This window comes from Miscanthus floridulus, chromosome 6, assembly GCF_019320115.1.
Source record: "Miscanthus floridulus cultivar M001 chromosome 6, ASM1932011v1, whole genome shotgun sequence".
NCBI classification, from domain to species: Eukaryota; Viridiplantae; Streptophyta; class Magnoliopsida; order Poales; family Poaceae; genus Miscanthus; species Miscanthus floridulus.
In genome coordinates, this window is record NC_089585.1 from 36,586,746 (window position 1) to 36,610,546 (window position 23,801).

General features: G+C 43.6%; 2 protein-coding genes across 2 annotated transcripts; one reads left to right on the plus strand and one right to left on the minus strand.

The window, feature by feature from the left end:
* The first annotated feature begins 2,764 nt into the window (after nucleotides 1-2,764).
* Nucleotides 2,765-6,266, plus strand: LOC136458079 (probable glucuronosyltransferase Os10g0205300). The gene is made up of 4 exons (XM_066458084.1): nucleotides 2,765-3,627; nucleotides 3,775-4,024; nucleotides 4,914-5,109; nucleotides 5,457-6,266. Exons 1-3 carry the CDS (start codon nucleotides 3,050-3,052, stop codon nucleotides 5,079-5,081), a joined length of 996 nt encoding a protein of 331 aa, XP_066314181.1. The 5' UTR covers nucleotides 2,765-3,049; the 3' UTR covers nucleotides 5,082-5,109; nucleotides 5,457-6,266.
* A 3,557-nt stretch (nucleotides 6,267-9,823) lies between these two features.
* On the minus strand, nucleotides 9,824-18,574 carry LOC136455933 (protein argonaute 4A-like). Its single transcript, XM_066455660.1, has 23 exons — nucleotides 18,417-18,574; nucleotides 15,059-15,290; nucleotides 14,765-14,970; nucleotides 14,455-14,676; nucleotides 14,201-14,337; nucleotides 14,000-14,097; nucleotides 13,798-13,895; nucleotides 13,458-13,617; nucleotides 13,252-13,368; nucleotides 12,990-13,097; nucleotides 12,833-12,895; nucleotides 12,643-12,756; nucleotides 12,381-12,546; nucleotides 12,185-12,297; nucleotides 11,956-12,093; nucleotides 11,749-11,876; nucleotides 11,591-11,656; nucleotides 11,380-11,443; nucleotides 11,148-11,259; nucleotides 10,974-11,047; nucleotides 10,554-10,648; nucleotides 10,419-10,450; nucleotides 9,824-10,312 (listed from the first exon to the last, which is right to left on the minus strand). The coding sequence occupies exons 2-23, from the start codon at nucleotides 15,275-15,277 to the stop codon at nucleotides 10,137-10,139; spliced, it is 2,706 nt and encodes a 901-aa protein (XP_066311757.1). The 5' UTR covers nucleotides 15,278-15,290; nucleotides 18,417-18,574; the 3' UTR covers nucleotides 9,824-10,136.
* Nucleotides 18,575-23,801: the final 5,227 nt, after the last annotated feature.

Here is a 23,801-nt window from a genome sequence, read left to right on the forward strand (position 1 = left end):
GTTGGAGTTGACTTCCATCCTTTCCTTTCTTCTCCTTCTTGCCCCCCTTGGTCACTTGGTAGGACTCATCATCATCTCCATCTTTGGAGCTACTTGATATCTCACTTGATGACGCATTGGCTACTTTTGCTTCTTCTTCCTTCTTCTTCCTAGCTTCTCTTCTTTTTCTTCTTGCTTCTCTTTTGAGCTTTCTTTCTTCTTTTCTTTGCTTCTTGTCTTCTACCATTGCTGCTCCTTCTTTCACTTTTCTTTTGCTTATCTTTTCGCTTTTCTTGCTTCCTTTCTTTTTTTTCTTTCTTCTTCATATTGAGCCTTCTCACCGTCGGTCATCTCGAGTGGTGGTAGAGTGGTGTTACTCACTGTAGATGCACTGAGCTCACTGTTGTTGGTCTCGTGCAAGCCCACGTCCTCTAGATCCATGTCCACGGGCTTCACAACACCGGATCCTCCTCCTAGCTCCATACCTCACGCGATGAAGCATATACGAGGTAATCTACTCTGATACCACTTGTAGGGTCTCTGGTTAGTCTAGAAGGGGGTGAATAGGCATGTTAAAATAAAAACTTGAACAAATGTCAATTTTGACCTGTAGCACTGTCGCTCTAACCTCACGGCACTACCACACCTGCAAACAACTTTAAATCACAGTTCAAAATCTATGAATCAAAAATCAGATCGGAGAAATTACTGAGCTTCCTGCATGTGTATAAACCACAGATCGATAGCTAAAGGTTGTAGGAGAAGCACATACAAGTAGATCAGCCACAAACCCTAGAAATCACCTCAACAACAATATGAAATGCAAGTGAAGTAAATTAAGCACACGGTCACACAATGATTTATCCCGTAGTTTAGCTCACCACTAAAGCTTGCCTAACTCCACGTTGTTTAGGTTAGTCACTAAAGTTTAGGGCTTTGCATCCCTTCCTCATTCTCAAGTCAAGAGACTCAACTCTTGAGATGAGGAGTGAGTTTACTAGCTTCAAGAGATGGTTACAAATCTCTCAGGGCTGCCACATAAGTTGACAAGCTCCAAGGGCGATGCTCTAGCCAGTTAGGAGCCAAGCTCCAAGAGTAACAAACACAATCGTCAGCCAAAATGTGAACGAAGTGCTCTTTAGAGTTGGAAAAATAGTGGATCTGCTCTCTAATTGAGTTTGGAACATTTTCTCTCAAGGAATGATGGGAGAAGTCAAAGGGAAAGCTTGAGAGCTTGAGGGCACCAATAGAGGAGAGAGAGAGTGAGCACTGAGCAGCTTTTCGTCGGTCTGAGAGGCTAGGCGAGGAAGAAGACCATTGTGAGGGAGAGGGAGAGGTATAAATACCTTCCCAGGCCCCAACAATTAGATAAGTCATGGCAGTGCCGTGGCCTATCTGCGGCAGTGCCGTTCTGCATAGCTGCGCTTTAGGTGTGGCACTGCCGCACCAAGCCAGACAACAAAGGGTGAGAGTATTGAGCTGGCTGTCTTAGCCGATCTTTGAGGATGCTTTAGTGTAAGATTAAGCACTTGTTTGTACATGTTAGCATAAGCATTGTGTCCCCCTTTATAGTACTGATTTTTTCTATACTCAAATTCGAAATATAAAAAATAAATAAACCTCCTTCGAACTTGAAGCTGTCATCTTTTGTAATTGGGGGATCCTTCATTATGTATAACATCCTCATTAGTGAATCTTCTGTTTGTCATCTCGATAAATCTCATTAGTCCTCTAATTGCGTGGTCATTTTTACCAAAACCCATAATTAGGGCTTGATTGCACTTACAGTTGGCCACTGCCAGGTCGCACCACCATCCTCGGCCGCTGGCTGGCTGGAACTGGCCATTCCTCGCTCTGCTCTGCGTCATCCGAAAGAAGAAGGGTGAAAAACGCATGTTGCAAGTGTATATTTTAAGTGTTTCAGATGTTTTATAGGTATGTTGCAAGTGTTTCATACGGATATCGCAAAGTAGATCGGGATGTTCCATATGTTGCAATGGTTGTACACATATGTTGCAAGCTTCTATTTTTAATGTTTCATCCGTTTTTTTAAACATATATTGCAAGTGTGGTTATTTGGATGTTGCATATGATTTCACACATATGTTGCAAGTGTTCTATCTGGATGTTGCGTATGTTTGTAATGGTTTCATGTGTTTTGGCAAGTGTTTTAGGCGCAAGTTCCAAGTGTTTCATCTCCCTTCAAATATATGTTTCAAACGCTGCATCTGGATGTTTCAAAAATAGATCGGGTGTTGCACATGTTGCGCCAGGATCCACCTTCCGCAACCACCAGCTGCAGCTGTTAGGGCGCCGCCGAGCGGGCACAGACAGCAGAGGGGACATGAGTAGTCCCCGCACGTGGTCTAGCGGCGTGGGCGACGTCCGGGCGGCATGGGCCCCACGTGGGCGCTTTAAACGCAGGCGCGGCGGGGTGTGCTGTCACGGACGGGCCGTGCTGACACAGGTCAGAGTGTAGACGTGTGTGGAAAATGAAGTGCAGCCGTAGACGTTCGGACGCACATGTCTTTCCGAATGTCCGGACGCTAGCGCTACCATTTCACATTCCTGTGCCGCCACACGGGGCACGGGGATGTTGCATCCAGCAAACCTTATTTTTGGTTGATCATCGTTTCGATATGGAAGCGCAAGCACGCAGGCCCTGGGCCTGACCAAGCCCGCCTACCGCTACAACTGGACCGAGTACCTGATGAACAAAGATCAGAGGATGCCCACGCGCCGCGGACCCCGTCCACCCCCAAGTCCACGTCAGTACGCCACGGCTCCACGCCACCGCCCGCGCAAACAAACGACGCCCGCGACCAAGTCCGTCCACCTCTGCTCTGCGCGGCCGCCTGTGTCGTCTCTCCCTTCCACTCCATGGCTACATCATCCTCCCCGGCTTTTCCCCACCAAAAGCCAAAAACCACGGCACCTTCTGCCACCTAGTCCACACTTCCCAGAAGGAAACCCCGCGTCCCGGCCCGCCCCCCAAGCACAGCGGCACACCGGGGGGACACGGGACACCGACACACCGCAGCGCACACGCGCGACGCGGCAGCACAGAACCATGGCGGCCCTGCCGCCCTTCTCGCCGCGGCGGCCCTTCTCGTCGCCGTGCTTCATCCTCTGCTTCCTCCTCGGCTTCGTCGCCGGCCTCGTCCCGTTCGCGCACCGCCACCTCCACCTCGACCTCCACCACCTCTCGCTCCCGATCCCGGACCCTCCTCCTGCTGCGCCGACCCAGGCCCTAGTCCGGCCGCCACCGACGACGACCCTGATCGTCGTGACGCCGACCCGCGCGCGCCCGCTGCAGGCGTACTACCTGCACCGCCTCGCGCACACCCTCCGCCTCGTCCCGCAGCCGCTGCTCTGGCTCGTCGTCGACCGCGGCGCCGCCACGCGCGAGACCGCCGCGCTGCTCCGCGGCAGCGGCCTCATGTACCGCCACCTCCCCTCCTCCCACCGCGACGCGCCCGATGATGCTCGCCGGAGGGCGCTCGAGCACCCGGCGGAGCGCGGCCTGCGGCGCCAGAGGAACGCAGCGCTCGACCACATCGAGCACCACCGCATCCACGGCCTCGTCTACTTCGCCGACGAGGACAACGTGTATTCCCTTGACCTCTTCCATCAGCTTCGCGGCATAAGGTAAAGCACATCGCACTTCTCTTAGTTTCCCCCTCGCTCTTACGTACACGCATTCGCGACCCGATTAGAAATTGGAGTCAATTGAGTTGCTGTACAGCAATTCTGTATTGGAATTTGAAACCCATTGTGATCTACTACGCTACGTAGGAGTTTCGGCACCTGGCCAGTCGCAATGCTGGGCGTGGGGAAGAGCAAGACACTTCTGGAAGGGCCAGTTTGTGACAACAGCCAGGTGATAGGGTGGCACACGAACGAGAGGGACAAGAGGCAACGAAGGTTTCACGTGAATACTTCGGGCTTTGCTTTCAATAGCAGTATGCTCTGGGATGCCGACAAGAGGGCTCATCAGGCGTGGAATTACATCCGGCTGCTGGACACGGTCAGAGATGGGTTTCAGGTAAGGCTCCTCCTGCTCATGTCCTTGTCGAAAAGTTCCATTTCTGAGAGTATACGCATACGCGTAGCTCATAAAATTGCCTGGTCAATTCTTTGGTGACAAGTGCAGTAGATTGGGATCGGCATTTTGTTTTTGCCTGCTTTGAATACGTGTTCTGGTACAATGCAAGGCCCTGATTGAATTGCTCCTATTTTTGCATTCTCTGATATTTTCAGTTTACTAACTCAGAAAGTCAGAATTGCCCGGCCTTCCTTGGTTGTGCGTGATTGTATAAGATTTACTGTGCTCAAAGTCATATCCCTCCTAAATTTGTGTGAATCATACTAAATTTGCTCTAAGTGCCATTTAATTAAAAAAACTCAAACCTGCAAGGGGTAAGACAGCCCTCGGGCATTTTGCTAAGAAGAAGCCCTTAATTTGAATAGTGTCTTGCTTCTCAATAGTTTCAGTGTTTAATCTCATTTGTACAGACTTGTTTTGACCACTTATGCGTCTCCACCTTATACCTGGCAAATTTTTAGTGTGAATCCACATGGCGCATTGTCTGCATTGCGTTATTGTATTCTGTTACAGGGAGATGGAACTGAAAGATATTTATACCTTTTCAATCAACGCAAAAAGTAATTATCCTGGGAAACTATGCAAAGCATTTTTATTACTTCAGAATGTAGTCCCTCTCTGCTGTATATTGTGGAAAAATTTACCCTGCACAAAGCAATTATGGATGTTTTTCATGCACATAAGCTACTGAGATTAATACAGTAAAAAACATTCTTCCTATGTCATCCCCGTATAATTTATTATGAAAATTAAATTTTATTTATACCTAGCATCCACATTAGTAATTACATGTGCTCTATCTGATTGAAATAAACCATGATACATACAGGCAACAACATTTATAGAACAGCTTGTAGAAGATGAAACTCATATGGAGGGCATACCAACTGGTTGTTCAAAAATTATGAATGTTAATCTTCGTCTAGAAGATAAACATCTTGTACATCCAAAGGGGTGGCAAATGACAGAAAACCTGGATGTATTAATTCCTCTCTGAGCCAGAACAGAGGCATACCGGCCTGCAGGTAAAGACTTGATCATTTTGCAATTGTTTCTCTATAATGATGTGAAAATAGCATCATTTTTATGTAATTTATGTTACATACATTAATGTTGTGAAACTTAGATATTTTTCTTATATCTTTCGGGGGGAAGGCTTGCCTCGGTTTTTCCCTTCCCCAGACCCCACTCATGTGGGAGCCTCCGGCACTGGGTCTGCCCTTTATCTTGGTCATGGTTTATCATGTCTTTTGTTTTGCCAAATATTCAGAAACCTTAGGATTGGTTGACAGATGTCATTGTTCTTCAGCATTTGTTTTTTGTTAGGGTTATTTTGATTCTTAATGTGTGGCGTGTCTGTCTGTTCCTCCAGCTTCAGCAATCAAGCACATGGAAACCGCCGAGCATGACGTATTTGGCATGTGTCAAGCTGAAGAAAGTTCAGGGCCACTGGAGGTTTAGGTTAGGTGTACATTAACCAAAGGAAATATGCACTTAACTTGTCACAGATTTGTTTGTAGCAAAGAGCTAAAACTTCCGATTAGGTACATGAACACATCATGCAAGAGGATCTTAGATTCTTAGGTTCCGAGTAGGGCCTTAGTCTTTGTGAACATTTAAGGTAAATACATCTAACTTATTGGTTTATTGAAGTGAATGTGGTGACTACTTTTTCCACTAGAGACTAGAGATAACATGGTTAAGTAGTTTGAATTATATACGATACATGCATTGCTATGTATCATGACTTATTTGCTGGGGAGATAAGCAAGTAGTTGAAGGAATCATAGCTGTACAAATATTTCGACGAAGATGTACAAACGTAAAGTCAACTTATGAGCTTGTCAAAGCCGAGCTTCGCCATTAATTTTTCCATTCTGGAGTCAATTTGCCTGTGCAAAGTGAGAAAAGGACTTTACCCCTTCTGTATTGAATGACCTGGTAATAGAACCCTACCTCCGTATATTTCCTCATGTGTCGGATGCTTCTGTTGATCAATTTGATTGAATTTTGAACCAAGCTAATGAGTAGTGACCAGGTACAATGTGAAAACCTTGTCGTGCCCAGATTTGACTGCGTGTGTAGGCTGCAGCAGGTGAAGTCAACGCCGCTCTTTTGCTGGTATATATACTCGATATACAAGGACGGAGCCTCGGTCCGTTGTTCAGTCGGTAGAGCACATGAAACTTAATTTCCCTGGGCCACTGCGATGAATGACCTCCGGCGGCCTTGTTTAGATGCACATGTATCTATCTCAATTCACATGTGTTGAAATATATTGGAGTGCAACTAAACTAAGTTATATTCCAATCTATTCCAACACATGTGGATTTCCTTACAATGGATACATATACATCCAAACAAGATCTGAGCCCATAAAACTAGGCCTCAGCCCATTTTCTTGTTTGGGTTGGCATGGTGCAACAAGAAAGGAGGACCAAAAACTATGGCCTGCCCTATCTTCCCATTTTTATCGCACTCTATCGTGCGGCCAGTCATGCTCCGCGCCGAGCGCGCGACGCAGGCCAGCCCACCCTACCGACCTCCACCCCACCTACCATCGGCCCAGCATTAGGGTTCTGACGTTAAGGATCTATTCACCAATGGCCTTAGGAGGAGCTTTTAGGGGACGGCGTCCATGACACGGCGGTGGAGGCGGGCGAGACGGCGGCAGGGGTGTCGCTCGGAGCTTGTAAGCAAGCTGCCCTGTGATTAGGGGAGGGTGGGAGGTGGGTAGCGCAAGCCGCTAGTGGTGGAATCCAGTGGCGAGGGCGAGGGCGAGGACGAGGCCGACAGGGGTGTCGCGATGGAGCTCGCCGACGGCTTCCCTATGTTTAGGGGGGGCGGTGTTGATGGGCGGGGGGAGGCGGGTGTCGCGGTGAGGTAGCAGGAGCCGTCGGCCGTGGGCGGTGGAAGCCAAGGCGGGAGTAGGGGCAAGGACGTGGCTGGCAACGAGGAAGCCGACGGGTTGATCGTTTCCCAAACGCGCAACCCGTCGCTCGTTAACGTGGTCCGCCCACAGTAGCAAAGACCAGAAAAAATGTTTGCCTCAAAAACAAAAATAGAGAGTACAGAGTTGCATTGACGATGGCACTGATGAAGAAACAAAGTCCCAAGCGAGAAATGAAAACAGCATATTATGTTTTTAACAAATGGGCTTAGAGCATCTCCAAAGGTGTTTCTTAAACATACTCTTTAAATCATCATTTGAAGAGTTATTTTTGAATTAAAATCGTTCTCTATATCTTTCCACCCTCCAGTAGCTTCCATCTCATTCTTCATCTTTGGCCAGTGAGAAATCTAGAATAGAAGAAATCCATAATAGAATATGATAATATTTAGAGATTTCATTAAAGAAGTTGTACCAAAATTTGGAAAGTAATCGTCTAGCTTAGCTTAAAAAGACAACATTCACATGGTAGCTATTATTAATTTCTATTACTAATCCAAATATGGTAATCAGGAAGGGTTTTTTTTCATGCGTCATTTGGTTTACCTTATTTCTAGAACTTCTACGATACCTTGTATTCTAAGACAAAGGAGTTTACATACACAATGCAAGTGTTAAGGCTGGTCAGAATGCACGTCGAATTCACTTACTAACATGTTCGAGAGCTGGCTTTCCGAAAGTGCGGCTTGTTGCCATGCAATCTAGCCGGATGGAAAGTTTTGTTCAAGGATGAAATTGGCCTGATTTGTATCAAGGCCAAAGCCAACACTGCAGGTTGCCTAAAACTGTGGTTAGAGAATATACATTAATGTTTCCAACTTTTCTTTCTGAGCTTTGCAAGCTCTTTTTATGCACCGCTTGTGCATCTGTAATCTTTTACCATCAATATTAATACAAAAAATAGGTGGTGGAATACCCCCACTGATTCCTCAAAAAAAAAAGTGCGGCTTGTTTACTATCCGGAAAGACCAAATTCAAAGTTGATAAGGATCGAATTTATTAGACAAGCAAAAGATTGTTCTTTTTTCCATAAACATGGAACGCGTACATCTTTAGTACTGTACATATTTATGGAAAGAGCAAGCTTTGTCTAAGAATAGTACTAATAAATTCGATCGTAAGCTGACGTGCACGTGCATGGACAGGAGACAACTTTGTTCTTTCCTTAATTAAACAATGCTTTGTCCTTTATAAACGGACCTAAGCCCTTCGTCCTCAAGTGGCGTACGCGAATGCCATTGCATCTCGAGGAAGCAACGCCACACTTGTATATCTCAGCGACGACGATCTTGCCTTTTATACAGATGCAAGCAAGAAGCAACGATGTCGATTACAGGTTCCTGTCCCTGCTTCTGCTACGAAGATGATTTGCATTACAGCTTCTTCTTGTCCTCTGCCCGCTCCAAGATGTATCCAACATGATTTGGATGTACAGTAGGTTCTTGTCCTTGTAGAATGTAGATTATATAGGTTCTGCCCGCTCCGTCCTACCAGATCGCGCGATATAATATAATTACAGATTCTTCCCCTTCTAGGGAGCTTGCCTGTCCTACAGATCCCTTCTACGATTCTAAGTACCATAATAGGTTCTTCTTTGCTCATATGGCCTCATACGGAGCAAGGGCGATGATGATTTTGATTATGACTACAATTCGCAGAAGGGTTTGATTCGGGTATCATAGGTTCTTAGCTTTTGTGGCAAACACGCTGCCGTACCCAGTTCGCAGCAACGTGTAGGAAGCAAACAGGGTCAACTCGTATAGTAAAGTTAACCACCAGAGGTGCGGCCTGGTACAGCTCGCGGCTTCATCCCGTACCTACGCTCAGGCTACTGCAGACCATCAGACCAGCAAGTCCCAAATACTAGAACAGAAAGACGAATGAAAGCCTTTCATCCCAATGTCCTCTGTCTGCAAATCTGCCTATCTAAAGCTGGGCCACTGCTGAAACATATCACACTTGCATGCAATAAGGCAGAAATCATCCACAACGACAGACAAGCACGACAGCACAACTCATACATCGAACCACCAACGCTTAGAGGTTTACAGCTCAATTCGAAGTAACGTGATTTAGACATTACTAAATACAAGCAGGACAGACAAGCACGACAGCAAACTCATAGATCGAACCACCAAACCACCAACGCTTAGAGGTTTACAGCTCAATTCGAAGTAACGTGATTTAGACATTACTAAATACAAGCAGGAGCTTACAGCCCAAAATACAAGCAGGAGCTTACAGCCCAATTAGCAGCAACGTGCAAGAGGCAAACAGGGTCAACTAGCATAAATACTAACCGACGTGGGTCAACTAGCATAAATACTGACCAACGTGTAGCTCGCATCTTCATCCCGTCTCCACGCTCAGGCGACTGCAGATCATCAGACCAGCAAGTCCAAATAGTCCCGGGTGACGAATGAAAATATTGAAGCCATTCATGCCAAATTGCCAATGCGTACAATCTCAAGCAAGATCCAAAACTGAAACAGATATCACACTTGGCATGCAAAAAAACAGAAATCATCCACTCGTACAAGTACCAACCAGTAGTAACCACCGCTGCGTCCTGGTACAACTCGCGGCTTTCATCCCATATCCAAACTGAGGCTACCGCAGGTCATCAGACCAGCAGGTCCCAACTCCCAAGTAGTCCAGAGTGCCAAATGAAACCATCCACTCCAACTTTTCAATCTCAAGCTGAACCACTGCTGAAACATATCAAACTTGCATACAACCAAGCAGAAAACAGTAACCAGGACAGACAATAAGCACGACAGCACAACTCATAGATCGAACCACAACACTTAAAAGGATGGTTTAACGACGTCGTACAAGGTTCCAAGTCTTCCTTTGGGCACCAAGCGCTGCAACAAGACAGCCAACATAACTGCAGCCATGCTTAAAAACTAACATTCAACATCCTACTTGATTAGTCTTCCAGAGGCAGGCACCAAGTGCCGCAACAAGTTCATGGGCATCATCCAAGAGCGTTTACTGCCACCAGACAACTACTACCAGGGTTCAGACCCAACCAATCCACCAAAAGTAAGGCCACGGCACATGCCAAAGGCAAATGCCGAAGCAGCAAGCTATAGATGCTCAGCAGAAGAACATAGAGCTCCGGACTTTCTCATGCAGACGGGGCAGCTCCTGGACAGGGACACTGCCTGCCGAAGTATGGCCGCCATGGCTGGAGGATGTCTCTGACATATCATCAAACTTTATGAACTGGCCGACCTGAGCAGCTGCGAGATGTGCATAGCAGATGGGAGCAACTGCAGGCAGGCAAACAATGGAATCAGTTCCCACAGATCTGATACACAAGCTACTGGAGGGGATGAGTTTGCCACACAAAAAGGAAAGTTGCCAGAGTAAACTTACCAACTGATATGGCTGTTGTGCTCCTTTGGTACCTGAAATAAAGTCCCACAAAATGGCTAGTGAGCAGGCAAGTTTTTTTCATAATAACAGGACAAAAGGTTAGCAAAAGTTTTTAAGCCTCTGCTTGGTACTTACACATAAGAAAGGGAATGCACCAGCTCCTGCAGGTCATCAGGGTTGAAGCCTATCTCATCATGCAGGATGTGATAGTGAGTTGGCCTCGTAGTCCCCTGGCAACAAAAAGGAACATGCAATTAGAACTATCAATTCACAGAAAAAATAATGTCTACATAGGCAAACTTAACGACAGCAGAACCAAGTTTCAGTGAAACAAGGTGATAGCAGCACAAGCAGACACATAAAACAACCTCGAATTTGGCCATCTACTGGAGCAATATTACAACTAAGTATACCATTGATGGTGTGAAGCCCCTTGGCAGTTTAAATCCGAACACAGTTGCTTTAGTGTGGGGTTATAAATGCAGGACAATTCTCATTTCAGGGCAAAACGACACCAATTGACTGTAGATCAAATACAAAGGCAGAAATGCTTACGATCATTCCAGCATGTGAACACATGTAGAAGTCAAAGTTCCTTGGATGGCAGACTTTGTTGTCCACAACAGTCCCTACAGATAAAGCAATTGAGATGATTAGAGAATTTAATAAGGTCACCAATAAATGAGCCTACACAATTGCAACAGCAGAATGGTAGGTGATGAAGATTACCAGGTGGAACATTATCTGGCTTTCCAGGAATGAAAAATTTAGTGTGATGGTTCTTCTGGGCAATAATCAACGTGAACTTCGGATTCCATTTCTCATCAAGAAATTTGCAAGCCTGAAGAGGTAATAGGACCATGTTAATATGGACAAGCACACAGTACAGCATAATTGGATAAAAGCAACCATTACACCACCACCGATAGAGCATGCCAATAGAGTTGCTAACAAAAAATACCTCGATGATTTGTTGCAACTCAATGTTCAGCACCTGATTAAACTGACTTTCGCTAACGCCATCCCTATAATTCGACACAAATCAGCTTGGTGCTATAACAAAACAGATGAAACAGGAGACAGGCAACCAATTTTCTGAACCAAACAATTACTTCCACAAAAAAAGTTAACTACCCAGATTTGCAACCAGATAGTTTAAAATAATAACAGACCTGAAGATGATGACTTGGTCAGGCTTTCTCTTCCCAGAACTGGTGTAGAAGTCAATCAGACACTCCCTGAAGCAACATCAAATTCCAACATAAAGGATATTCAGCAAAGTACACCATGATCGAACTTAACAATGGTAATGCAGGTAAAGATCTCTTACCGGATCAGACCATCATCTTCAGTTTCCCGTGGCTTAAACAATGAGTCCATCATTTCCATTTTTGGTGATTGGGTGCGGACAGAAGCTCTGTATTTCGAGATAAGAGGCCATTCACGAGAACTAACAACCTAAGAAAAACAAAATAAAAACTGTCACAGTAGCTACTATTTATTGTTTATCACAGAAAATTACAAAAATAATACTTACAGCAGCAATAGACGGTACATCAGAATGTCCAGGAGAACCATGCGAGACATCCATTCCCAAGATTATAGTTGGGACCTTGGATACAAGAGGAATTGCTGGGGATGTTTCAATTTGGAGTAACGAATTCATGCCACCCAGCTGTTTGAAAAGGGAAAAAATATCAAAAATATATAATTGCCATATACAAATGTGGCAATGCTCTCAAATCTCAAGGCGAAGAGGAACAGACCTTTGCATTTATCTTTAGTAGGACATTTGTAAGATACTGATCATTGACTCTAGTTGGTGCCACGCACTGTGTAACAATCCCAAATTCAGCAAGGCATTTCTTCTTCCAAGGCCCTGTAAAGGTCAATGGCATAATGATACAGCGGAAAATAAAATGCACCACAGAAGTTAACAGCGATTTAGTAGTATTAACCAACCATAAATATCAGAATTCTTCCTTTCAGCTAGAACACACAAAAGAAACTTGGGTGCTCCAGGAAGCTTGGTTTTCACTTGTTCAAACATGTCTTCAACCCTTCTTACAGCAGGTGACCGTCTCATTGAAGGGTTCTCATCAAATACATCGAAAGGTGCTTCAACCATCTGCAATACCAAACAAGTAAATAAGAACATGTAGAAATACAATACTAAACATGAACACATCTGGAAATGCGCAAGATGATGAGACAATGAACTTACAATCCCCTTCATGCCTCCACACTTGATGAGATCACGGACAAGATCCCTGACATTGCATCGTGCAGAAAAGTTGACCACTGCCCATTTCTCGACACTGCTAGCTCTAATGAGCCTCTGAAAAACAGAAATTCAATATTACATGTCACATCATGAGAATCCACATGACACATAAACAAGAATATGCTCTGACCTTATTGTTGAAGTTCCATCTACCATTGCGTGTAAAAATGTCTTCTCCATTCCCAGCTTTAAGCTGAACGAAAAGACAGTTACAAGATTTATGGCTTCAAAATTCCATAGCCACCCAGCATGTCTGAAATGATATAGGATAAACAATAATGACCAACCTTGGGGGGCTGCAGTACCCTACCATCAACTTCTGTGAAACTTCTAGCAATTGTAATCCCGCATGCCTTCAGCAAGGGCTCTGAATCATAGTTGCTTCTTTGCAGTACCTGCCCAATTTGACATGACAAAAAAAAACAACAGTTTAAGAAAACCACGCCTACCAATAACCCAACTTGCTAGGCCCAATTGTTATTGTTATATATAATAACAAAAATCAAAGAATTGCTAGGTTTAATGCAAAAAAAAAAAAAAAACACTCACATCAGACAAAACAGACATCCTTTCTTGCGGTTTCTGCCTAGATTTCTCAACAAGTGACGACCTCTGTAGTGTGCTCAAAGCTTTAGTGTATCTTTGTAAAGGCAGAAGACTGCATAACTGGTAAACATGGAAACAATCTTCACAACATTAGCGGGGAAAAGAGACTTACAGCAAAGGAACAACACTAGTATTCAAATAATAGTTACCTCAACTGGAAAATATGTTGGCCGCTTTGGTTTTCCCACATTGATACAAGGAAGATCACCAGAGTATTGCAGCACTATGGCACGGTTCTTTACGAAGTAATCAAAAACAGTGATCTCTTCAGAGTCACCATCGTTACAATTTTTACGTTTCAGTGTGAATCTACATAAGCAAGGAAATCACCAACAACAACATAGCCTTTCAGTCCCAAGCAAGGAAATCAACAAGTACTTACAAAATGTATATGAAACTAAGATGCAGAACTCAAAAGGAGCTTCGAGAACAAAATAAAGTGCAAACAATATAAAAACCGTTCAACCAACAACACATCACGCTACTTACAATTGCTCACGGCAAGGTCTGTCGCTGAGACCAACAATCTTCTGTTCTTGGTTCGCTGGACTTGTTTTTATCCGTAAGTTCTTCAATGCACGCTTGGCCTGCACAAGTAAAACAAATTGCAAAAATATACATCTAAAGTATGGTGAAATGGAACTCAACCTTCAGCCCTATACTATCTGTTGTATTTAGCATGAAGCATTACCTTAGCCCAATCAATCATGCTTGGATCACTAACTTTCTGATTGGCAAGCAGAAAATCAATGACAGGACCAGGTTTCACTATCATTGTGGTGGACACATCTGCACAACATATTAACACATGCAGACATTACCAACTGCATAGAGAGAAATGATCATTGTATTGTATAGATTAAAACAGGGCATATGGATGGTATGAACAGACCAATATTGAGTGAAAGTCCACTCTGGGTTGCACGAAAACTAGAATGAAACCCTCTACAGCCCACTACACCACCACCCAGGTCAACAAAGTTGGAAGGATTGTTGTGGAAGAATGATTGCCTTACTAATAGGCAACCCCTGCAAGCAAAAAGGGACGCAGTTAAAGACAGAGAATGGCTACACTGCAAGAACCATCAATAATATCAGCAATATTTGTAATATATGCCCTCTAAATTGCATGAAACAATTACTTACTGCTTAGCTGAGTGCTGCCTCAGAATAATGTCAATCACTCGAATTGCTTCCTGAGTGTGCTCTGATTCCTGACCTCTCAAGGCCTGTGAGATTGCACTCATGGGAATTTTTGCAGCAAAAGAGAGTTCGACCTTGTACGTCTTTGTATTGTAAGGCCTTCTGATCCTTTTCCTGTCACTTCCAGGAGGACTGTCATTGCCTGGACTGCCATTTGCAGGAGTCCTGAAAGCAAGAAAGTCAAGTTAACATTTAGGGATAATTATCATCAGAGTAGATAATGACAAAATCAATCAAAATAACTGAGGCTTACTTTCCAGTTGAAACATCATCAACAACGACAGTGAACTCATTTTTAACTTGAGGAAGAGCACCAACTGTGAACAGGCTCTTCTCACCATCATATGCAAAATCTTTATTTGCAAGTTCTGCAGCATAAGTTTGCTGCAGTTTTTCGATCACTTTTCTTCCCGACCCTTTGCGATCAACCGGTGTATCATCATCATACTTCAGATTGACCTGCAACCAGTAAAAGATAACAGCATTGATAATGAAGGTATGAGGATGAAAATAACGAAATGACACTGGGCAAGGATTAGAGACGCACGTAATAGTGATAGAAATAATCTGCAGCATTCATGAGAGAAACTTTGAAGTGATTTGTTATCAGTTTTATCTGCTGCCCCTTTCTGCCAAAGCCATTCCTCTGGACCGGACTCCTAAGTTTCAATGGCGCCTTTGTTTCATCAGCTTTAAGTGGCTCAACACCAGCAGCCATAGGAGGTGGTGGAGGCAAGTCATCAGCCTCTCCATTGTGAGACTCCATTTAGTGAGCCTTGCTGCATGAGCAGATATCCAAAGCAACCCAATCAGACATACACATAGGCACTAGCTGTATGATTCAAGCAAGCAGCAATGCAACTGAAGCGGCAGAAGGACAAGTATACAGGTAAATCACCCTTCCAACAGAGATAAAACATCTGATTTCAGAAAAGTACAACAACCAGAAGCAACAAAAACTAGGAATTCAAGTTGGCATTTACTTTGCTAAAGATTTTCCAGTGCAGCAGAATAGAAACATGAACTATAATTACAAATGAATCCCTTCAAACTGCAACCGGTTCCTCAAGATAGGACCCTAGGCTTAGTAATTGGGCCTTATTACACAGTAATGGGAATCCCTAACTTATGCCACACCCCCAACAATACACATACACATTCTCTAAAGTAATATCAATTGCCAACTATTTACATTGTGCAAACAGTATACATTTCAGTAAACCACAATGTCTACTCCCAAGTCCCATCACTGCCAAATATGCAACACAAATGTAACATCAGGATAATTTATTATTTTGCAGCCCACACTAATAGCAATACAAGATATTCCACTAATATTAATTATAAATTGGAACATTTAAATATCTGGCATCTGTTTTGTTTCCTAATACTTCATACAATGAAGAAGCAAGAGAAGAAGCCACTGTATAGTATAGAAGTAAGCATGATACAGGTAGGCAAAGCACAATTGCAGTGAGTGAACAAATTTTAAAACAAAGAAGACGAAATCGTGATCATCCCAAAACTATGGAAACAGTAATAAGCAAGGACCTCAAACACAACACACTACCATAGTCCATAGAGGATTTGTTAGTGACAGAACTCATACAGAAACACCCTATTGGTCCTTTATAGGAGCTGATCTACATGCTCACACAAAATTGTAAACCATATGGCACAATATGCTCACTAGAACAACTTATGACAATAATAAAACAACAATAAACAAAGGAGAACATAAATAAATTACAATAATAGTCATGTAATTGTATATCTATATAGACACCAAAAAATCAGACCTTTGCCATTGCAAGCAGGAAAACAAGAAAACCCCCCATGTAAAAAAAAGATGAAAACCAGAAAAGGCATAAAAGGAATTAATCAACAAAAGAAAACCCCCAAACGCTGTCACATGCGTGCCATGGGGGCACTACCATCAATCAACCTAGGAAAATACTCGACCTGATTAATGGAGAACAACAGAAACGTGCATAAAACCACACAGAAATCCACCAAAAACTTAGGGAAACAGAATCCAACAATACACATTCTCTAAAGTAATATCAACGGCCAACTATTTACATTGTGCAAACGGTATACATTTCATCCCAAGTCCCATCACCACCAAAAATGCAACACAAATGTAACATCAGGATACTTTATTATTTTGCAGCCCACACTAATAGCAATAGAAGATATTCCACTTATATCAATTAGAAATTGGAACATTTAAATATCTGGATTTTGTTTTGTTTCCTAATACTTCATACAATGAAGCAGAAAGAGAAGAAGTCACTGTATAGTATAGAATATAGATGTAAGAATGATACAGGTAGGCAAAGCCAATTGCTGTGACCGAACAAATTTAAAAACAAAAAACTGAAATCATGATCATCTCACAAACTATGGAAACATTAATAAACAACAAACTAGGGAAACAGTACTAAACAAGGACCTCGAACACAACACACTACCATAGTCCATAGAAGATTTACTAGTGACAGAACTCATACAGAAACATCCTTTATAGGAGCCGTTCTACATGCTCACACAAAATTGTAAACCATATGGCATAATATACTTAAGAGAGCAATGTATCTGGCCCAAAGCTGCAAAGCCTCTGCCCAACCCTGCACATCAACAAATAATTTACCCTGTTTACTTGGCTCATAAGCCATGGCTAAAAGTACGGTTAGCTGATTTGACGTGAGAGAGATTTGACGTGAGAGAAAAAAAACCGTAAGTTGGCTGAAAAAGTCGGCCTTATAAGCCAGGCGAATGAAAACGAATTCTATCATATCAAATGACAATAAACAAACGAGAATGTAAATAAATTACAATAACAGACATGCAATTATATATCTAATAGACCTCAAAAAAATTGCAAAAGATTTGAAAGGGAAACAAATCCAGGAAGAAAGGCAAGAAAAAAAAGAAGCCACTTTTCCTTCGGAAAGTCATGGCGAAATTTCCTGACTCCAAGAAACCACAAACAAAGCAAAGAAAATTGCAGCGCGAACCCCCTAATTAACAACAACGCCTCACTAAAATCCTTATGAATGAACCATCCAGAACAACGCACTAGTATCATTAAGAATGGACCTTCCAGAGATGCGTATTTATCAAACATCGAATGAATATTATTCAAAAACTATCCTTTCTGCAGAGAAATGAATAGTGCCACCATAAACCTCCCCCAAAAACTTTAAAACGCATAAAAATCAGATCTTTAACATGATAAGCAGGAGAACCATAAAACCATCTATAGAAAAACGGGCACGCAAAAATAAATAAAAAATCAATATTTTAAGATGACAAACAAGGAAACCTGAACAAATGCGCTCGAAAAAGAGGGAGAAAGTTAAGCCTTAAGCATGACAAGAACAAATGCGCGACGCAAAAAGGAGGAAAAAACACACCTTTGCCATTGCCAGCAGGGAAACAAGAAAACCCTCCCTGTAAAAAAATGAAAATCGGATAAGGCATAAAAAGAGTCAATCAACAGAAGAAAAACCCCAAACGCGGTCACATGCGCGCCACGGAGGCACTACCATCAATCAACCAAGGAAAAGACTCGACCTGTTCGACGGAGAACAACAGAAACATTCCTAAAACCGCACAAAAACCCACCAAAAACCTAGGGAAACAGAATCCATCCACAAAGACAACACCTTTGTAAGCGCAGACCGGAATGCAGCGATCTTGACACACACAAAAAAAACCCAAAGAAACGAATAACACACCGCCCGAGGGGCGCAAAAACCCTCACCGCAGAAACCCTCCCTAAATCCGCGGCGCACGAACAACCGCCGCGGCAAGAACAGGCTATCTAAACCCCGCCAAAACCCTAGATTTCCACGAACAGGGAGGCGGGGGAGAGGGAGAGGAGGAGGGTTTTCGGTTACCGCCGAGTGGTGGAAGCGGATGGCGACGTCTCCGAGAAGGCGAGAGAACTTCTCACCCTTCCGGCCCCTCCTCCGGCTTTCCAAACAGAACACAACTGGGAGGGCAGCGCACCCACCCCTCTTGTACCAGCAGCCGCCAGCCAGCCCTCCTGTACGACGGGAAGGGAAGGGAAGGGAAGGGAAGTGTGGTCATTCCGCACCCACCCGCCCGCGCGGTGCGCTCTCTTGCGGTTGCGGAGCCGTCCGTGGGCTCCGATCGGCCCATCTGGACCGTGCGTTGGGAGCGCCCGGAACTTGAGGCCGAGACGAGGTGACACGTGGAGGGGAGCATTGGACGCGGTAGGCACCTGACGCACTAACGCCCACCGTGCTCTCCACTTCCTCGGTGCACGCCAAAGCAGCATCGGATGCAACAATTACTCCACTGATTTGTGGGCCCAGTAAAACTGTACCCCACCAGTCATTGTCAGCGGTGAGTCCTGCCGGGTCGGGGCAACGCTGCCTCCGGCCTCCGCAGCGAATCATATCCTGACGTGACTGTGTGTGCCCGAACCCCGGAAGCCACCCCGGTGGGCGACTGGCGACCCGGGGCATCCCCCAGCCCCTCACTGAGACGTGGGTCCGTTCTCTGTTTGGCCCCAGCAATCAGAAAACACAGAAGGTGCAGCCCATGGCCGGCCCCCGAGGTGTCACCGCAGACTGCCAGCGTCCCATCCGGTCTGGTACCGGCGTTAGCGTGACGGAGGAGAGGAATTCCAGACTGGGAGGACACCTGTACATGCAGCAGGCGGATCGAAGCCGTTAGCTTACGGCGCCGTCATCGGACCGTTAGGACCTCCTCGGTGATATCCACGCATCGGCGTTCAAAGGCTGCTGCGCTCCTGGCAGCAACCACTGTACCCTCCAACTGCACCGGGTCTACGGATCTCATCCCACAGACAAGTAGGCCCGCACCGTGCTTTCATATCTCACCTTCCGCGCGGCGCACCGTGGACCCGGAGCATTCAACAGCGCCGCAAGGTGGCAGCGGCAACGCAAGCGTCGCGCAGGCTGTTAGAGCGTCCTCCCTGCGGCCGCTACCGGGTGGTGTCGCTTCCGTTTTCGCAAAAGGCTTGGGCAGCCTTCGAAAGGATGGCTGCCGCATCTCCTGAATGCGGGCAGTGCTGTAGTACGGACACTGTAGCAGGGAGACTCCCCGTGCCACCTGCCGCTGCCGGTGTTGGGCTCCTCGCCTTCCTCCAGCGCGAGAATGGAAGTGGGGCCGCCGGGTAGGGATGAAAACGGATCGGATACGGACGGATATCACCGATATTACATTTATTTTCATATTTTTGTCTGGATTTGGATTCGAATATGGATAGTGTTAACTATGTCGGATAGGATACGATTGGATATCGACATCATAAATATGCGATTTGAGTATTCGGATACGGATACGGTATCGGATGTTGGATATCCGGACTCGGATACGGATAGATCTAAACCCCTCTAAATGGATTCGGTTTCGAATACGGTCGAAAAATATCCGTACCGTTTTCATCCCTACCGCCGGGTCACGGCTGTGCAGCTACCAGCCTTGTTTCCATTTTTCGCCCCGTTCTTCGGTCAGGCTTATTTAATCAATTTTCTCTCACAACAAAACAGTACCAGTCAGCCCAATCCAACCTAGAAACCAACTAGCGAACACGTCGTTTGTGCTTTGCGGCAGTTGGGGAAACAAATTGCGACGATTTGAAAATTGAATGGGGGGATTTGGGGAAGGAAATTGCGAGGATCCGGGTTTGAGAAATGAATGGGAAAGTAATTAGTGGGAGATTTTAATATGAGATAATAAAGCACAGTAAGTACGTACTCTTCGTAGTTAAAAAGGAAATCAAATTATTCTGGAAAGAAAGGCAATCAAATTGTACCCTGCTCGTTTGGCTAATAAGCCATGGCTGAAAGTACCGTTCACTAATTTATTGTGAGAGAAAAATATTATTCAATGACTGAAAAAATATGACTTATAAACCAAACCAACAGGCCGTTGAGTTATTGAGATCGTTGCCCCGGGCAGGGCCCCTACTTTGAACGCTCCTAGTTGTGACTATGCACTCTTTTTTTCAACTTTGTATTATTGCCCGTGCTCCTCACTTTGCAACATTTTATTTTTTACCATCGGTGGTTGGGGGCAAAGGTGTGTTGGTTTGGGAAGGTTTTTATTTTTAATAAATGCACTTTTGTATGGAAACTAAATAGTTGTCCTATAACTGTTGAATTTAAAAAAACAATACGATGTTGTCTCTCGCTAGAACGACACATTGATAAAACGGCTTTATTTTCATAGAAGAAAAATATGGTTCTTTATAAAAATCATTTTATGGGTGCATGGCTTTTTCCCCCATGTTTTCTTTTGTCAACAAGGCCACTAAAATCTTATAATTTTTAAATAGTAGATGCTAAAAAACAACCACGGCCCATTTTATTTGTATCTGACATCATAACTTTTTGTAGTTTTAAAATTAAAATTCCTCCCAGAATTCTATATCTGAGTTTTCGGTTAAGTTGTTTAGCTTTAAAAAAAAGTTTTCAAGAATGATCCGAAAAGCAGTATTTTGTAGGTAGTATCTCATCGTGCGCATTTAAGTGGAATCCAAAGTTCTTTAAGATATCAGATGCTCAAATTTAGATTTTATTTGAAATTAAATTTAAACACTTTCAAACAAGCTTAAAATGTTCCTGGTATCATAAAAAAATTGAGCATGTTTTGTGTTTTAATTTAATTTCAAAATAAAACCTATTTTCTGAGCGCGTGCTTTATTAAAGAACTTTGGATTTACTTGAGCACGTTTGTAAAATTACATAACAAAATACTAATTTTCAAACCATGAATTTAAGTGATTTATGCTTATAAACATTGGAAAACATTTTGGCACTAAACAACTTAACCGATAACTAAAATATAACATCCTAGGAAGAGTTTTAAATATCAAAACTGCAAAAGTATAATGCCATATACAAGCAAAATGGGTCATGCATGATTTTACATCTATTTGAAAAAATATATAAGATTTTTAAAGCCCCTTGGGGCCTTTGTTTCAGAACGAGAAATACATTCAAATGACTAACCAGCCTTGTATTTCATTCACCGGAACAACAAATTTGAAAGCCGTTCACCCAGTCATTTGTGTAATCCTGGGGAGGAACAAGTCATGAGTTCAATCCCCGAAAATGTTCATGTAATTGTCACACCCAATTTTAAGGATATAATAGGATGCAAAATCTTATGTGCGCCCAGAGATCAGTCACACGCATAAGCCGATAAATTATGAATAGTATCATCACAAGTGTTTATTACATCATGAATACGACAGAGTCTTCACATAAATATAGCGGAAGTAAGAAAAGATCTCTCGCGGAAGCTTCATACCACAGGGACATCAACTCGTTGATCATAAGTCTAGTAATCCTCAGGGAAATCGTCATTACCATAGCCATCTGTTATCCATCTGGAATTTTTATCCAAGTAATAAAAATAAACAAGCGTAAGTACATGCCGTACTCAACAAGTGTAACATGAGGTTCATGAGGCTCAAAAAGCTTGACACAGATTTAATAACATTTAGCTTTTACTTGTCATAATTTTAACATAAGAGTAGCAACAAATTGTTTCAATCCCCATTGCAAAACACATAATCAATATAAACATGAATAATGAATAGCATAAACAGATAATTCTTAGTGTTCATGTATTCCATAAATGTTTCAAGGCCGCTCGTGACCGTGAGCATGGCTGATATACCAGTTTTACACTTTGCAGAGGTTGTACACTTTCACTATGAGTCGTGATACCCATATGCCCAGGTTAATTACTCCCAAAACACTTTCAAGGTGAGCAGCAGAGGTCACTATCAAGTCTTTTAAAGGTTCGTCTAACAAGTTATTGCCATTAGATTCACTCGGCAAACAGATGTAGAGCCCCCTGTCCTGATGGCACATTGACATGCAGCCTATACGCATGGTGAAAGGTCCTTGTGTGGTTTTGATAATTGAGTGACAACCTAGATAGACTAATTGTGTTTATATGAGATACATAGGTAATTAGTCCATAGGTACATATGTGTGAGCAACATATGTCATGAAGGTAAAAATGGCTTGAAGATGTTGCAAAGCTCACACATGTGATGATGAAGGAGCTTATTGCACATGAGACATGACATTGAGTCATGTGATCAAGGTAGAGAAGATCAAGACAAGACTTGGCTTAATGAACCGGTTGCAAGCGTGAAGGGCAAGTCGAAGGCTTTGGAGCGATGGACCGCGTGGCGGTGAAGCTTGAGCAAGACTTGGCGTCGATGGACGAAGGCAACGGTGAAAAGCAAGTGAAGTCAAGATCAACGAACCAATATGATCACGTGATGATATGAAGTGGATCATATCATTGTTGATCATGTTGGTGCATGCAAGACAAAGGTATAACCTAGGGCATTTCATTTCACCGGTCATAGGTATGTTGAGAAGTTAATGACTGGGTTTAGGATAGATGGTCATACTATTAAGAGGGACAAACTTATTTATATATCGGTCATCTAAGTGTCACTCGAGTGATCTAACTTTGCATCGTTGCTAGGATTGAGTGGCATGGCAAGTTGAGTGGCTAATCCTTTGGAAAAGGTTTGTGAAAATGCTAACACACATACGCATTGTGGTGTACACTTGGTGGTGTTGGCATATTTACAAAGAAGATGAAGTTGAAGCTGATGTGGATCAACTCGGCGAAGGAACGGAGGCAAGGGTTCAAACTCCACCGGTGGAGTTGAAAGCTCTAGTTTGGTTTTGGTGAATTGATGAAACCCTAAGTGCTAACCTAGTTCATCAAGTGATCATGAGATAGGTAGCACACTTCAAGTAGAGAAGCAAATGAAGATCATAACATGACAATGGTGATAGCATGGAGATGATCAAGGGCTTAAACTTGAAGAGAAGAAAGAGAAAAACAAAAAGCTCAAGGCAAAGGTATAAACCATAGGAGCTATTTTGTTTTGGTGATCAAGACACTTAGAGAGTGTGATCACATTTAGGTTTGATAGCCGTACTATTAAGAGGGGTGAAACTCGTATCGGAATGCGGTTATCAAAGTGCCACTAGATGCTCTAACTTATTGCATATGCATTTAGGATCTAGTGGAGTGCTAACACCCTTAATAACATTTGTGAAAATATGCTAACACATGTGCACAAGGTGTTTGCAGGGTTGAGATGGGTTTAGGTCCCTCTCTCCCTCCCACCGAGCTTGCGAGGCGGGATTCGGCGCTTTTGGAAAAATGAAATGTCTATTTTCTATTGCGTCGGATGCAAAATTCTTGGTGGTTGGCACATTTGAGCAAGGGTGAAGAAGTTAGAGTTG